The following is a 17,013-nucleotide window of genomic DNA, read 5'->3' as shown; positions in this document are numbered from 1 at the left end:
GGGGTCTGATGGTCCTTATTTGATGTCGATTGTCGGCAGCACTGCAGGTCCAGGAGGTGCAGCCACTCCCTGAGCCCGGCCTCTGGTGACCTCTGACCTCTGACTCTGCTTCCTCCCCACAGTGGAAACGGTCACTGAACAGAAAGAGCCCGTGGTATTGGAGGAGAAGCTGGAACTGACGGAACGGAACCAGTCAGGTACAACTCGGCCGCTACTTAACGGCCATGGCCCTGGGCTCCCAGTGGGATAGGCCAGTTGGTCAGTGCCTCGTGCAGCTCGGCCCCCACGCAGGGCAGGAGGGTGTCGCGGTTTGAACCCTGCCTGGCCTGTGCTGATCTTGAGCTGGGTCAGCGTTAGAGGTGGGGGACGAATTGGCCAGGGTTCTCGCACTTGATGGTGACCTATTGACCGGTGCTACCTTTATGGGGTGGGGGGCTTGCGGGAGGTCAAGATCAGGACTTGGCTGCGGTACGCGCGCAGCCCTCCACAGTCAAATATCCTGCCGACACTCGCCACCTCAGCTCACACGGGATAAGGTACTGGAGGGTGCCCGGTCTGGTACCCTGGTGAGAGTCGGCGCCTTCAGGGAGAGAGAAAATTGAGCAGGGGTCGAGGGTCATCACCTCCCAGGGAGGAAGATGAGACATCAATGGGTCAAACTACCCCCACCCTGGGGGAGTGTCTGTGGTGATATTCAGGGGTTGGACTGTCAAGCAAAGAGGTTCACAAGACATGAGAGGCTAACCTTGGGGGGAGGGGGGGCAGAGTTTTGGGGAGGTGGGTGGGCACAGTCTGAGCCACATTGAGCAGAGGGCAGGGTGGGGGCGTCGCACCTAGGGGAAAGGGGGAGTCCCTGCCCCTTGTCCCTGACCCCTGCCCCTCTCCCCAGTCCCCTACTGGGGGCTAACTGGACGAGGCAGTGGGCAGCGGGCAGTGGGCAGCGGGCAGTGTGACCAGCTGCAGGAATGGGTGAAGTGGGGTAAAAGCACAGAAAAAAAGAGGGTTGGGGAAAGTGGTGATTTTTGGCGGCAGGTGACGTGCGACTGAAATGGACGTTTCTCCTCCTTTCTGCCGATATTTTCTTGCCGCCTTCGTCTCAGCGCAAGAAATCAGCCAAAAGCAAAGCCCCAATCAGCAGAGCCCGAAACACAGACCGGACACAATGACAAAACATTCATTGTTCGGATGATTGCGGCAACGGGTAAAATCAGACCTTAAACTATTTCAAAAACTACCTCAAAACTGAGAATGTACAACAACAGAGACTGGAGAATCTGGGGTTGTTCTCCTCCGAGCAGAGAAGGTTAAGGGGAGATTTAATAGAGGTGTTCAAAATCATGAAGGGTTTTGATAGAGTAAATAAGGAGCAACTGTTTCCAGTGGCAGGAGGGTCGGTGACCAGAGAACACAGATTTAAGGTGATTGGCAAAAGATCCAGAGGGGAGATGAGGAGAATTTCTTTACACAGTGAGTTGTTCTGATCTGGAATGCGCTGCCTGAAAGGGCGGTGGAAGCAGACTCAGTAATAACTTTCAAAAGGGAATTGGATAAATACTTGAAGGGGCAAAAATTTGCAGGGCTGTGGGGAAAGAGCAGGGGAGTGGGACCATTTGGATAGATCTTTCAAAGAGCCAGCACAGGCACGATGGGCCGAATGGCCTCCTCCTGTGCTGTATGATCTGAGAGAGATTTCTGTACCTGCAGTCAATGCAAACAGGCTCCCCCTTAACACAGACCTGGACAACAAAGAGATTGTTTGTGTAGAATGTGAAGCCGAGGGTCCGGCTGTGGGGCTGGAGCTCCCTCTGTACAGGTCGTATTTCAGTGAGATTCACTCTGTGTTGCTGCGTGTGAGACCTGACTCTCTTATCTGTGCCCTTTCTATCAACTCAGCTAATCTGCCTCCACCCAGGCTCAGACGTTCTTTTAATCGACCCCGACCAATTTAAATATTTTAAAGGTGTTGGGAGATTTTTGTTGTGAGCAGTGAAAAGGAAACAATCATTAATTTAAAGCAGTTTCTTTTTTCTTTCAGTTTTAATTTTTCCGATGATTACAATGCAGCAAAATCAGACCTTAAACTATTCTTTAAAAAGTCAGAACTTAGATGTGTAATAACAGCTTTGCAAAGTGACAGCGCCCCCTGACAAACATGTTCTCCAGGCTCCTTTGAAAATGTCTTAAAGATTAGCCCGGCTCTGAAGTGAAACAGTTGTTTACAAGGGGACGTTGTCGAGAGCTGCCCTCAGCAGGGTCGTTGCCTGGTGGTTCAGTGTGGAACTGCTTCGCTCACTGTCGCACTGAGCCACACTGACCAGGCAGGTCCTGGGAGCTGAGTTAGCCAATCACAGCCTGGCAATAAGTAAGGGCTACAATTGGGCCTTAGTGACCCTGTGTTAGGGAGGTGGAAAGTCAGACAGACACAAACACATGGACACACACGCACACACACACACAGATACACACAGAGACACACACACACACACACACACAGATACACACACACACAGATACACAGACACACACACACACACACATACACAGATACACAGAGACACACACACACAGATACACAGAGACACAAACACATGGACACACACACAGAGACACACACACACACACACACACAGAGACACATACACACACAGATACACAGAGACACACACACACACACAGATACACAGAGACACAAACACATGGACACACACACAGATACACAGAGAGACACACACACACACACACACAGATACACTCACAGATACACAGACACACATACACACACAGAGACACACACACACACACACACACACACACACAGATACACAGACACACACACAGATACACACACACACACAGACACAGATACACACACATACACACAGAGACACACACACACACAGATACACACACAAACAGACACATACAGACACAGACACACACACACACACAGATACACACTGATACAAACACACACACACACTCTCTCTCACTCTCTCTTCCAAGGATGAAAGCCTGAGAACATCCAAAGACAAATTGGAGTATTTTCTAAATGGTGAGAGATTAGGATGTGTGGAGGAGCAGAGGGATTTAGGGGGCCATGTAAAGAAATCACTAAAAACTACTGGACAAGTACTGGATAGACTTCAAGAGGACATAGACAGTCTGGTGGAATGGGCGGACACATGGCAGATGAAATTTAACGCAGAGAAGTGTGAAGTGATATATTTCGGTGGGAAGAACGAGGAGAGGCAATATAAACTAGAGGGCACAATTCTAAAGGGGTTCAGGAACAGAGAGATCGGGGCTATATGTACACAGGTCTTTGAAGGTGGCAGGGCAGGTTGAGAAAGCGGTTAAAAAAGCATACGGGATCGTGGGCTTTATAAATAGAGGCAGAGAGTACAAAAGCAAGGAAGTTATGATGAATCTTTATAAAACACTGGTGCGGCCACAACTGGAGTATTGTGTCCAGTTCTGGGCACCGCACTTTAGGAAAGACGTGAAGGCCTTAGAGAGGGTGCAGAAAAGATTTACTAGAATGATTCTAGGGATGAGGGACTTTAGTTCCGTGGATAGACTGGAGAAGCTGGGATTGTTCTCCTTGGAACACAGGAGGTTGCGAGGAGATTTGATCGAGGGGTTCAAAATCATGAAGGGTCTAGACAGAGTAGATAGAGAGAAACTGTTCCCATTGGCGGAAGGGTCAAGAACCAGAGGACATAGATTTAAGGTGATTGGCAAAAGAACCAAAGGCGACATGAGGAAAAACTTTTTTACACAGCGAGTGGTTAGGATCTGGAATGCACTGCCCGAGGGGGTGGTGGAGGCAGATTCAACCATGGCCTTCAAAAGGGAACTGGATAAGTACTTGAAAGGAAAAAATTTGCAGGGCTACAGGGATAGGGCGGGGGAGTGGGACTAGCTGGATTGGTCTTGCATAGAGCTGGCACAGACTTGATGGGCCGAATGGCCTCCCTCCGTGCTATAACCTTTCTATGATTCTATTGTTCTAAAAAGTAATCAAAAAGGCTAATAGAATGTCAGCCTTTATCTCAAGGGGGCTGGAATTCAAAGGGGAGGAAGTGATGATTCAGTTGTACAGAGCCCTGGTCAGACCCCATCTGGAGATTGGGTTCAGTTCTGGGCCCCGCCCCTCAGGAAGGAGATACTGGCCTTGGAGGGGGAGCAGCGCAGATTCACCAGAATGATACCGGAGCTAAAAGGGTTAAATTACGAGGACAGGTTGTGTAGACTGGGCTTGTATTCCCTCGAGTTTAGAAGATTAAAGGATGATCTAATTGAGGTGTTTAAAATGATTAAAGGATTTGATAGGGTGGATAGAGAGAAACTATTTCCTCTGGTGGGGGGAATCCAGAACAAGAGGGAATAATCTTAAAATTAGAGCCAGGCCGTTCAGGGGTGATGTCAGGAAGCACTTCCTCACACAAAGGGGAGTGGAAATCTGGAACTCACTCCCCCAAAAAGCTGATGAGGCCGGGGGTCAATTGAAAATTTGAAGTTTGAGATCGATAGATTTTTTTTGGGTAAGAGTATCGGGGGATAGGGAGCAAAGGCGGGTAAATGGAGTTGGGGTAAAGATCAGCCAGAATTTGATTGAATGGTGGAACAGACTCGAGGGGCTGATTGGCCTCCTGCTCTTCCTATGACTCATGACTAAAGTCCATAGCCCAGGGCACTGAGACTTAGTGCTGCCGAGCTACGATTAGTTAACTCAGCACAGACTAGCCTTTCAAAAATAATAAATACCCTTTTTAAAATGCTGCTGAAGTTGTATTTTGAAGATGAATGTTTGAGATTTGTGATGGTTTGGGGCCTGTGCTGGAATATTTCATTAATGTGTTAGACAGGGAGCACAGTAAATAAAGTACATTCAAATCAGCAAAACACGCTCACAGGGAGCCTCAAATATAAACGGATTTATTGTTCACTCTGTGTTTATGGGGATTCAAACTCACATTTTGTTCCCACACCAACTGATCATTAAAACCATCGACAGAATTTCACCCCAAACTGTAGCGTGAGCTCCACCCGGGGGTCGGAGAGAGACACTGCAGCTCGGCAGCAGAGTTATCACTCATTCAGGAATAGTCCCCCTCCTCCTCTCCTCCCCCTCCTCCCCCACTCCATCACTCCCCCTCCTCCCCCTCTTCCACATCCCCCTCTGTTCCCCGGTGCCCATTTCCCAGTGCCAATTTCCCAGTGCCCGTTTCCCCAGTGCCCGTTTCCCCAGTGCCCGTTTCCCCAGTGCCCATTTCCCGGTGCCCATTTCCCAGTGCCCGTTTCCCAGTGCCCGTTTCCCCAGTGCCCATTTCCCGGTGCCCATTTCCTGGTGCCCGTTTCCCAGTGCCCATTTCCTGATGCCCATTTCCTGATGCCTGTTTCCCAGTGCCCATTTCCTGATGCCCGTTTCCTGATGCCCATTTCCCAGTGCCCATTTCCCAGTGCCCGTTTCCCAGTGCCCATTTCCCGGTGCCCGTTTCCCGGTGCCCATTTCCCGGTGCCCGTTTCCCAGTGCCTGTTTCCCGGTGCCCGTTTCCCAGTGCCCGTTTCCCGGTGCCCGTTTCCCGGTGCCCGTTTCCCAATGCCCATTTCCCGGTGCCCGTTTCCCAGTGCCAATTTCCCGGTGCCCATTTCCCAGTGCCCGTTTCCCAGTGCCCGTTTCCCAGTGCCCATTTCCCGGTGCCCGTTTCCCAGTGCCCATTTCCCAGTGCCCATTTCCCGGTGCCCGTTTCCCAGTGCCCATTTCCCGGTGCCCGTTTCCCGGTGCCCGTTTCCCAGTGCCCATTTCCCAGTGCCCATTTCCCGGTGCCCGTTTCCCGGTGCCCGTTTCCCAGTGCCCATTTCCCAGTGCCCGTTTCCCGGTGCCCGTTTCCCAGTGCCCGTTTCCCAGTGCCCGTTTCCCTGTGCCCGTTTCCCTGTGCCCGTTTCCCGGTGGCCGTTTCCCAGTGCCCGTTTCCCAGTGCCCATTTCCCGGTGCCCGTTTCCCTGTGCCCGTTTCCCGGTAGCTGTTTCCCAGTGCCCGTTTCCCGGTGCCCATTTCCCGGTGCCCGTTTCCCAGTGCCCGTTTCCCGGTGCCCATTTCCCGGTGCCCGTTTCCTGGTGCCCATTTCCTGGTGCCCATTTCCCTGTGCCCGTTTCCCGGTGCCCGTTTCCCGGTGCCCATTTCCCGGTGCCCGTTTCCCAGTGCCCATTTCCTGGTGCCCATTTCCCTGTGCCCGGTGCCCGTTTCCCGGTGCCCATTTCCCGGTGCCCGTTTCCCAGTGCCTGTTTCCCGGTGCCCGTTTCCCGGTGCCCGTTTCCCGGTGCCCGTTTCCTGGTGCCCATTTCCCGGTGCCCGTTTCCCAGTGCCCATTTCCCGGTGCCCGTTTCCCAGTGCCCGTTTCCCAGTGCCCATTTCCCGGTGCCAGTTTCCCAGTGCCCATTTCCCAGTGCCCATTTCCCGGTGCCCATTTCCCAGTGCCCATTTCCCAGTGCCCATTTCCCGGTGCCCATTTCCCAGTGCCCATTTCCCGGTGCCCGTTTCCCAGTGCCCGTTTCCCGGTGCCCATTTCCCGGTGCCCGTTTCCCAGTGCCCGTTTCCCGGTGCCCATTTCCCGGTGCCCGTTTCCCGGTGCCCATTTCCCGGTGCCCATTTCCCGGTGCCCGTTTCCCGGTGCCCATTTCCCGGTGCCCGTTTCCCGGTGCCCGTTTCCCGGTGCCCGTTTCCCGGTGCCCATTTCCCAGTGCCTGGTCCAGCCTGAAGCTGTCGCTGGTGCGTCTGCTCCAAAATGGTTCCAATTTTGACACTTTCAAAAAATTGTGGCATTAGTTTCAGTATTAAATATACATTAAACCGTTGCCTCTGAGCAACGCACAGGTAATCAAATTGTTATTAATGGTCTGTTTTGTTAAATCCCCCTCTCTCTGACACACTTTCTCTGCTACTATCTATCTTTCTATCTCTCTCACTGTATATCTATCTCTCCTATTATCTCTCTTCTTTCATTCTGTCTCTCTTTCCATCTCTCCCTCTCCCACTCCCGTTCGTCCACCTGTCTCTCCCTCTCCCACTCCCGTTCCTTGCCTCCATCCCTCTATCACAATCCTTCCGTCTCTCACTCCGTATCCCTTGCTACTTCCTTCTCTTTCTCCCTCTTCCTCCGTCCTTCCTTCCCTCTCCCTATTCTTTACCCTTTCTCTCCCTCTCCCTCTATTCCTCTGTATCTCTTCCTCCCCATCCCTCTATCACTCCCTTCCCTCTCTATCTCTTTCACTCTCGATCCCTTTCTCTCTTCTCCCTCCTCCTTCCCTCACCCGCTCCCTCTCTCCTTTTCTCTTCCTCTCTCCCCTCTCCTCCTCTTCCTCCCTCCCTTTTTCCCCCTCTCCCCCTCTCTCCTCCTCTTTCTCTCCCTCCCTCTCTCCTCCTCTTCCTCTCTTTCTCTTTCCCTCTCTCCCCCTCTCTCTCCCTCCCTCTCTCCTCTCCCTCCCTCTCTCCTCTCCCTCCCTCTATCTCCTCCTCTTCCTCCCTCTCTCTCCCCCTCTCTCTCTCCTCCTCTCCCTCCCTCTCCCCCTCTCTCTTCCTCTCTCCCCTCCCTCTCTTCCTCTCTCCCCTCCCTCTCTCCTCCTCTCCCTCCCTCTCTTTCCCCTCTTCCTCTCTCCCATTCCCTCTCTCCTCCTGTCCTTCCCTCTCTCCCCCCTCTTCCTCTCTCCTCCTCTCCCTCCCTCTCTCCATCCCTCTCTCCCCCTCTCTCTTCCTCTTCCTCTCTCCCCTTCTCCCTCCCTCTCTCTCACACAGATGACGTCACTATGCCACATTTGGAAGTTTCTTATTACTCCTATGGAACCAGTTACGAGTACGACCCGGATCTGTTTGTATCTGATGTGGACGATGGGTTTGAAATGAATGACGACCAGTCGGAGGCAACGAGCCGAGGAGCAGAGGGAGAACAGATGAGGGGACCAGTGAAAAGTGAATGGTAACTATCGGCAACCATCAGCAACAGCAGCCACACGGACAGCCCAGTTATTACAGACTCCCCGTATTACAATCCAAGTTATTTGTGTTTTAATGTTTTTTTTTGTGTGATTGTTTTGTGTCTTTATATTTACAGTGTTTTGAGTGTGTGCAAGTGTGTTTTATGTGTGTGTGTGATTGTTTTGTTTGAGTGTGTGTTTTGTTTGAGTGTGTGTGTTTTATGGGTGCGTGTGTGTTGTGTGTATATGTTGTGTGTGTGTGTTTTGTGTGTATATGCTGTGTGTGTGTGTTTTGTGTGTATATGCTGTGTGTGTGTGTTTTGTGTGTATATGTTGTGTGTGTGTGTTTTGTGTGTATATGTTGTGTGTGTGTGTTTTGTGTGTATATGTTGTGTGTGTGTGTTTTGTGTGTATATGTTGTGTGTGTGTGTTTTGTGTGTATATGTTGTATGTGTGTGTTTTGTGTGTTGTGTGTGTGTTGTGTGTGTATGTGTTGTGTGTGTGTGTTTTGTGTGTATGTGTTGTGTATGTGTGTTGTGTGTGTATGTGTTGTGTGTGTGTTTTGTGTGTATGTGTTTTGTGTGTATGTGTTGTGTGTGTGTGTGTTTTGTGTGTATATGTTGTGTGTGTGTTTTGTGTGTTGTGTGTGTGTTGTGTGTGTATGTGTTGTGTGTGTGTGTTTTGTGTGTATGTGTTGTGTGTGTATGTGTTGTGTGTGTGTTTTGTGTGTATGTGTGTGTGTTGTGTGTGTATGTGTTGTGTGTGTGTGTTTTGTGTGTATATGTTGTGTGTGTTTTGTGTGTTGTGTGTGTATATGTTGTGTGTGTGTTTTGTGTGTATATGTTGTGTGTGTGTGTTTTGTGTGTATATGTTGTATGTGTGTGTGTTGTGTGTGTATGTGTTGTGTGTGTGTTTTGTGTGTACGTGTTGTGTGTGTGTATGTGTGTGTGTGTTTTGTGTGTATGTGTTGTGTGTGTGTGTGTGTGTTTTGTGTGTATGTGTTGTGTGTGTGTGTTGTGTGTGTGTGTGTTTGTGTATGTGTTGTGTGTGTATGTGTGTTTTGTGTGTATGTGTTGTGTGTGTGTGTGTGTTGTGTGTGTGTGTGTGTTGTGTGTGTATGTGTGTGTGTGTTTTGTGTGTATGTGTTTGTGTGTATGTGTTGTGTGTGTATGTGTGTGTGTGTTTTGTGTGTATGTGTTGTGTGTGTGTATGTGTTGTGTGTGTGTGTTTTGTGTGTGTGTGTGTGTGTGTATGTGTTGTGTGTGTGTGTTTTGTGTGTGTGTGTGTGTGTGTGTGCGCAGGGAGTGGGAGCAGTGAGACCTGAATCTCTGATAAACTGCTTTCCGTTTTCTCCCTAACAGAACACGAGTTCTTCGGCACGGGAAGAGGAGGAATCAGAGGACACGGATGTTCTGACCTGTACATGTGTGTTTATATGTTTCAAGGACCGACCACAGTTGCTAACAGCGGCACAATATTATCCGCACCCACTATTAAGTAGACTAGATGGAACCTCTCACGTATCTACCCTTAGTATTGTGTTATAACCAAACTGGCACGTTAGTGGAATCTGGTATTTATATTTTGTAATTAGATGTGTTTGTGATCTTCACTCCTGTGATATTTATATTTGTGTTTTAGTTTAAGCTCCCCTTGCTTGTTGTGGCTCTTTCTCCTAGAGCTGGGTCAAAGGTTATTGGTCAACTTCCTGACATTTATTATTTAATTTTGTTTTATTATTTACAATCTGTCTCTCGTGGGCCGGGCGGTTGAACGGGCCGAGGGCCAGGACTTCTCTGCGAAGTTGCCTGCTGCCCCCTCCCCCTCCCCCACCTCCCCTGCCCCTCCCCCACCCTCAGGCTCGTTCGATGTGTCCTTTCCCCTCCCTCCCCTCCCTCGCTCCCCTCCCCCCGCCCCTCCTCTCCTCCCCCTCCCCCACCTCCCTCGCTCCCCTCCCCACCCTCAGGCTCGTTCGATGTGTCCTTTCCCCTCCCCCTCCCTCTCCTCCCTCGCTCCCCTCCCCTCCCCCACCCTCTCCTCCCTCGCTCCCCTCCCCCGCCCCTCCCCTCCCCACCTTCTCCTCCCTCGCTCCCCTCCCCCGCCCCTCCCCTCCCCACCTTCTCCTCCCTCGCTCCCCTCCCCGCCCCTCCCCTCCCCCACCTTCTCCTCCCTCACTCCCCTCCCTTCGCCCCTCCCTCCCCTCCCTCGATTCCCTCCCCGCCCCTCCCCCACCTTCTCCTCCCTCGCCCCCCTCCCCCGCCCCTCCCCTCCCCTCCCCCACCCTCAGGCTCGTTCGATGTGTCCTTTCCCCTCCCCCCTCCCCATGGGCAGGGTGGCGAGCTTCCTAGTTAAGTGCTGAGGGAGTTGTGACTTGATGTTACGATGCCCCTTGACTCGGATCCATCCAGGGGTAACGTTCAGGCTGGAGGAGAATGAAGGGCAGCTGCTCACCGACCCCCCCCCCCCTTTGCCCCCCTCTCCACCCACCCTGAACGCTAGCCCTCAATGTATTAAAGTCATTCACTCCTCCCCCAACCCCCTCTCCCCCCATCTCATTTCCCAAAATGGTGGCTCTGTCCCACCTCCACTGTTGCCTGGATACGAGTGGCCTGCCTCAGGATGGGACTGTGGGGTGACCTGTCTCTGGCTCCACATGGCTGTCTGTGGGGACCAGACGCTTGGTGTCTGACGGTGGGGATGTGGAGTTGGCGATTTTGGTTGGGAGGTGAAGGAGGCCTTTAGGAGGCGGAGTCACATCTTCCAACAATAAAGGTGACAAATCTTTTTAAAAAAATGTTTATTCTGACTTTCATTCACTGTTTGTACCAATTCATCGGTTACTTTTTGTCTGCTTCCAACACATTGATTGTCACGTACAACAGCAGCGAGAGTCAGAGGAACATTAGGAACAGGAGGAGGCCATTCAGCCCCTCAAGCCTGTTCCGCCATTCACTTAGATCAAGGCTGATCTGTACCTCAATTCCATTTACCCACCTTTGCTCCATATCCATCAATACCCTTACCCAACAAAAATCTATCAATCTCAGACGAGAAAGCTCCAACTGACCCCCAGTATCCACAGCCTGCTGGGGGGGGGGGGGCGGGGAGAGAGTTCCAGATTTCCACTCCCCTTTGTGTGAGGAAATGCTTCCTGACATCACCCCTGAACGGCCGAGCTCTAATTTTAAGGTTATTCCCTCTTGTTCTGGACTCCCCACCAGAGGAAATAGTTTCTCTCTATCTCCCTATCATCATCTTAAGCACCTCAATTAGATCACCCCTTAATCTTTTATACTCGAGGGAATACAAGCCCAGTCTGTGCAGCCTGTCCTCATAATTTAACCCTTTCAGCCCCGGTATCATTCTGGTGAATCTGCGCTGCACCCCCTCCAAGGCCAATTTATCCTTCCTGAGCTGCGGGGCCCAGAACTGAACAAAGGCCCTGATGGAAAGGGAACAGCACAGATGAGAAAGAGGCACATCGACTCGAAGAGGAAATAGTTTAATGTGGTTTGTGATCGAGACCATGAATGTCGCAGGTGTGATTCCCGGGCTGGTTCTCTCTTACTTTGGGTGATAGTTGCCCTCAGTGCCCTGGATTAACGAGCCAGTCACTCCTTTTGGAATGTGGAGGGTGAGTGAGGCTGTAAAACCCCCATGGTTGAATATCCTGCCAAACACTCCCTGTCCAGGCTTACGCGCGAATGGCCACTTGAACAAGGTGACCCAGGGTGGTCAGTGCCTGTGGAGTCTGTCGTTCACCCACCATCTCCAAGGCCTCAAAAAACAGGAACCCTGGAATTGTAATGAAAACAAAATTTGATCCAGTCACTAGTGGGCAGGGTGCCCTCTCACCCCCCCCCCCCCCGGTGCCCTCTCACCCCCCCCCCCGGTGCCCTCTCACCCCCCCCCCGGTGCCCTCTCAACCCCCCCGGTGCCCTCTCAACCCCCCCGGTGCCCTCTCACCCCCCCGGTGCCCTCTCCCCCCCCCCGGTGCCCTCTCACCCCCCCCCCGGTGCCCTCTCACCCCCCCCCCCCGGTGCCCTCTCACCCCCCCGGTGCCCTCTCACCCCCCCCTTGGTGCCCTCTCACCCCCCCCTTGGTGCCCTCTCACCCCCCCCTTGGTGCCCTCTCACCCCCCCCTTGGTGCCCTCTCACCCTCCCGGTGCCCTCTCACCCCCCCTCCCGGTGCCCTCTCACCCCCCCTCCCGGTGCCCTCTCACCCCCCCTCCCGGTGCCCTCTCACCCCCCCTCCCGGTGCCCTCTCACCCCCCCCTCCCAGTGCCCTCTCACCCCCCCTCCCGGTGTGCTCTCACCCCCCCTCCCGGTGTGCTCTCACCCCCCCGTGCCCTCTCACCTTTGCCCCCGCTGCCTATAAACTGCAGTCTGCCTGCTGTGCTGCATCTATGTCGCCACCTGGTGGCGCTGTGCTACAGCCTGACAGCGCCATCTATTGGATAATATCAGGTACTACAACATTGAATCATCGAATCTTCAGCATTCGGCCCATCGTCCCCGTGCTGGCTCTTTGAAAGAGCTCTCCAATTAATCCCACTCCCCTGCTCTTTCCCCATAGCCCTGCAAATGTTTCCCTTTTTGGGGGGGGGGGGGAAGAGTTCCAGATTTCCACTACCCTTTGTGTGACTAATTGCTTCCTGGTATTTCCCCTGAATGGCCGAGCCGACTCACTGTCTGGCTCACACAGTATTGGCCACTTGTGGAATGTACTGAGGGCTCACCTCCACCCCAGCAAGAGCATTCCCTCCACGATGGGCAGGGTTAGATCGGAGTTCCTGGACTGTGATGAGGAGTGAGAGGGCTGATATATTCTCCCCCCCTCCTCCTCCCACCTATCTGCAGGAGCAGAGCGGACGGGAGATGTTTCCCTTTTGTCTCCTAACACAAGGAGAGACTCGAAAGTGTGTCATGGCCATGTGGGTAAGGGTGAAGGGTCAGCACCCTGCCATTGGGGGGAGGGGCTGAAATATACAAACCCGCAGTTCCTCATGTCTCAGCCCAAGGTCAACCCACCAAGGGGACGCTGAGCTGGTGATGCTCAGGTATACTGTCAGCAGCACCTCGCATCGACACCATGGGCACAGGATTATGTTTTCCAGTTTTTTCCCGTCCTCTCCTGAAGGTGCTGACTCTCACTGGGGTTCAGGTCCCCTCCTCTCCTGAAGGTGCTGACTCTCACTGGGGTTCAGGTCCCCTCCTCTCCTGAAGGTGCTGACTCTCACTGGGGTTCAGGTCCCCTCCTCGCCTGAAGGTGCTGACTCTCACTGGGGTACAGGTCCCCTCCTCTCCTGAAGGTGCTGACTCTCACTGGGGTACAGGTCCCTTCCTCTCCTGAAGGTGCTGACTCTCACTGGGGTACAGGTCCCTTCCTCTCCTGAAGGTGCTGACTCTCACTGGGGTACAGGTCCCTTCCTCTCCTGAAGGTGCTGACTCTCACTGGGGTACAGGTCCCCTCCTCTCCTGAAGGTGCTGACTCTCACTGGGGTACAGGTCCCTTCCTCTCCTGAAGGTGCTGACTCTCACTGGGGTACAGGTCCCCTCCTCTCCTGAAGGTGCTGACTCTCACTGGGGTTCAGGTCCCCTCCTCTCCTGAAGGTGCTGACTCTCACTGGGGTACAGGTCCCTTCCTCTCCTGAAGGTGCTGACTCTCACTGGGGTACAGGTCCCTTCCTCTCCTGAAGGTGCTGACTCTCCCTGGGGTACAGGTCCCCTCCTCTCCTGAAGGTGCTGACTCTCACTGGGGTACAGGTCCCCTCCTCTCCTGAAGGTGCTGACTCTCACTGGGGTTCAGGTCCCCTCCTCTCCTGAAGGTGCTGACTCTCACTGGGGTTCAGGTCCCCTCCTCGCCTGAAGGTGCTGACTCTCACTGGGGTACAGGTCCCCTCCTCTCCTGAAGGTGCTGACATCATCCCATAATGCATTGCACCTGGTGCATTCTGGGATGGCTTTGGCAGCAGTCCTTCCACGAATGGGGGGGGTGGGGTCTGGAAATGCTGATGTCGGGACTGTGAGTGGACGATTGGTAATTATGCACCTGTGGCCCTGGACAGTGAGTGTTGGGATATTGATGGGAGAGGGGAGTCACAGCCAAGTCTGATACTGTCCCAATGTAATAACACTTTATTGCAGGAGTGGCTTTAGCCGTGGATCAGTGGGTCGTGCTCTCGTGGTCAGAAAGTCGTGGGTTCGAGCCCCACTCCAGAGACTTGAGCCCATAATCCAGGCTGACACTCCCAGTGCAGCACTGAGGGAGCATAGGAACAACAGTAGGCCATTCAGCCCCTCAAGCCAGAAGGAGTCTATCCAGAGCTATTCAGCTGTAACATCACTTCCTCCCCTTTCTATTCCAGCCCTCTTGAGATAAATTGTAAACAATTTTACAACACCAAGTTATAGTCCAACGATTTTTATTTGAAATCCACAAGCTTTCGGTGGCTTCCTCCTTCCTCAGGAAGCCACCGAAAGCTTGTAGATTTCAAATAAAAATCGTTGGACTATAACTTGGTGTTGTAAAATTGTTTACAATTGTCAACCCCAGTCCATCACCGGCATCTCCACATCTTGAGATAAAGGCCAACATTCCATTAACCTTTTAAATTATTTTTGTACCTGCCCACTAGCTTTTAGTGATTTCTGTTCTTGGACCCCTAAATCTCTCTGCTCATCCACAGTTCCCACCTTCTCGCCATTTAGAAAATACCCTGATCTATCTTTCTTAGGTCCAGAATGGATGATCTCACACTTTGCCACATTGAACTCCATCTGCCAGTTTTTCCAACTCTTTTAATCTCTCAATGTCTCTTTGCAACTTTCTGCTCCCATCTACACTATTTACTGTGCCGCCTAACTTAATGTTGTCAGCAAACTTGGATACATGGCTCTCTATTCCTTCATCCAATTGATTTATAAATATAGTGAAAAGCTGTAGCCCTAGTCCATATCCCTGGGAAATACCACTAGTCACATCCTGCCAATCAGAGTACACAACCATTATCGTAACTCTGTCTCCTATCTTCTAACCAATTCCCTATTCAAGTCCCTCGGTTGCCTCTAATTCCATGTGCTCTCATTTTTGTTAATGGTCTATTATGTGGAACCTTATCGAACACTTTCTGTAAGTCCATATAAATAACCTCCATAGACACTCCCTTATGTACCGCGTTAATGACCTCCTCAAAAAATTCAACTCGGTTCATTAGACGTGAGTTACCCGTTACAAAACCCTGCCGACCCTCCGATCAACTCATATTTTTCCAAGTGCTCAGTCACTCTGTCCCGATTGACAGATTCCAGTAACTTCCCCACAACTGACATTAGACTAATAGGCCTAGAATTTTCTCATTTATCTCTCCAATAATGGAGTGAGGTTGGCAATTTTCCAATCCAAGGGGACAATTCCTGAATTGTGAGTGTTTTGGACGATCGGGACTAACGCAGCCACAACTTGCCCACCTATTTCTTTTAATCCCCTGGGGTGGAAACCATCAGATCCTGGGGATTTCTCCATCTTTAATCTCAGTTTCTCCATTGCCATTTTTTAAACTCATATTGAATCTAGTGAGTTCTTCATCTTGATTTATTTTTATTATTCCTAGAATCGCTGCTATTTTATCCTCATCCTCTGTGAAGTCTGATACAAAGTAGCTAAATCTGCCATTTCCTGATTTCCAAGGGAGCGCCGCGCTGTCGGAGGGGCGGTGCTGAGGGAGCGCCGCGCTGTCGGAGGGGCGGTGCTGAGGGAGCGCCGCGCTGTCGGAGGGGCGGTGCTGAGGGAGCGCCGCGCTGTCGGAGGGGCGGTGCTGAGGGAGCGCCGCGCTGTCGGAGGGGCGGTGCTGAGGGAGCGCCGCGCTGTCGGAGGGGCGGTGCTGAGGGAGCGCCGCGCTGTCGGAGGGGCGGTGCTGAGGGAGCGCCGCGCTGTCGGAGGGGCGGTGCTGAGGGAGCGCCGCGCTGTCGGAGGGGCGGTGCTGAGGGAGCGCCGCGCTGTCGGAGGGGCGGTGCTGAGGGAGCGCTGCACTGTTGGAGGTGCCATCCTTTGGATGAGACGTTAAACCGAGGCCCTGTCTGCCCTCTCAGGTGGATGTAAAAGATCCGATGGCCACTATTTGAAGAGTTCTCCTCGGTGTCCTGGATAATATTTATCCCTCAACCAACATCGCTATAAAACAGATGATCTGGTCATTATCACATTGCTGTTTGTGGGATCTTGCTGTGCCAATTGGCTGCCGCGTTTCCTACATTACAACAGTGACTACACTTCAAAAAGTACTTCATTGTCTGTAAAGCACTTTGGGACATCCTGAGGTCATGAAAGTTGCTATAGAAATGTAAGTTCTTAAGGGCCCAACTTCTGCACAGACTTGAGATCAAACTAGGACATCCTTGGCCAACGTGCTGGGACCCACACTTAGTACATTGACCAGATGACCCATATTTCCTCCCCGTGTGTGAGGGCAATATCGGTGTCGGCTGTGACGCCTCACACGGTCGAATAACTCGCCAGCGGAGACCGCTGTTTCGGCGAGGTACAGGACAAGGTCCCGTCACCCCGGCGAGAGTCAGCGCCTTCAGGAGATCGTTTCACCTTCCAGCCGTCAGAAGGCGCTGATGTTTAAAAACCTCCCCCGCCACCGAGAGAGAAAAAACTGAGCAAAGAAAGGCGGAAACAGGAAAAGTGTTGAGTTTTTCGTGTAGTTGCTGGAGCCGGAAGTGGAATTGAGTGAACGAGGCTGAAACTGAGCGGACTGGTCAATTTCACACTCCCGCCAACTCCCCGAGAAACTCGAGTGAAACCGACTGTCGGCGGGAGGGGGAGGATGGCTGAAATTCACAGGGGTTAAGACCCAGAGCAGCTTCTCCGAGACGCGGTGTCGGGGCACGGAGCTCGGGGGCCGGGGCACGGAGCTCGGAGGCCGGGGCACGGAGCTCGGGGGCCGGGGCACGGAGCTCGGGGGCCGGGGCACGGAGCTCGGGGGCCGGGGCACGGAGCTCGGGGGCCGGGGCACGGAGCTCGGAGCCCGGGAG

At 52.6% G+C, this 17,013-nt stretch overlaps 1 protein-coding gene across 1 annotated transcript in view; it reads left to right on the top strand.

The window, feature by feature from the left end:
- The window catches only part of cpamd8 (C3 and PZP like alpha-2-macroglobulin domain containing 8), a 176,921-nt gene extending 166,153 nt beyond the window's left edge, over positions 1–10,768 (top strand). Inside the window, exons 40-42 of the mRNA XM_067968643.1 lie at positions 123–197; positions 7,796–7,976; positions 9,336–10,768. Coding sequence (XP_067824744.1) covers positions 123–197; positions 7,796–7,976; position 9,336 — 257 coding nt within the window. The 3' untranslated portion in view covers positions 9,337–10,768. The remainder of the gene's footprint in view (positions 1–122; positions 198–7,795; positions 7,977–9,335) is intronic.
- The last annotated feature ends 6,245 nt before the right edge of the window (positions 10,769–17,013 follow it).

The sequence above is a fragment of the Heptranchias perlo genome, chromosome 29, assembly GCF_035084215.1.
Source record: "Heptranchias perlo isolate sHepPer1 chromosome 29, sHepPer1.hap1, whole genome shotgun sequence".
NCBI lineage: Eukaryota > Metazoa > Chordata > Chondrichthyes > Hexanchiformes > Hexanchidae > Heptranchias > Heptranchias perlo.
This window is presented reverse-complemented; position numbering and strand designations above follow the sequence as displayed.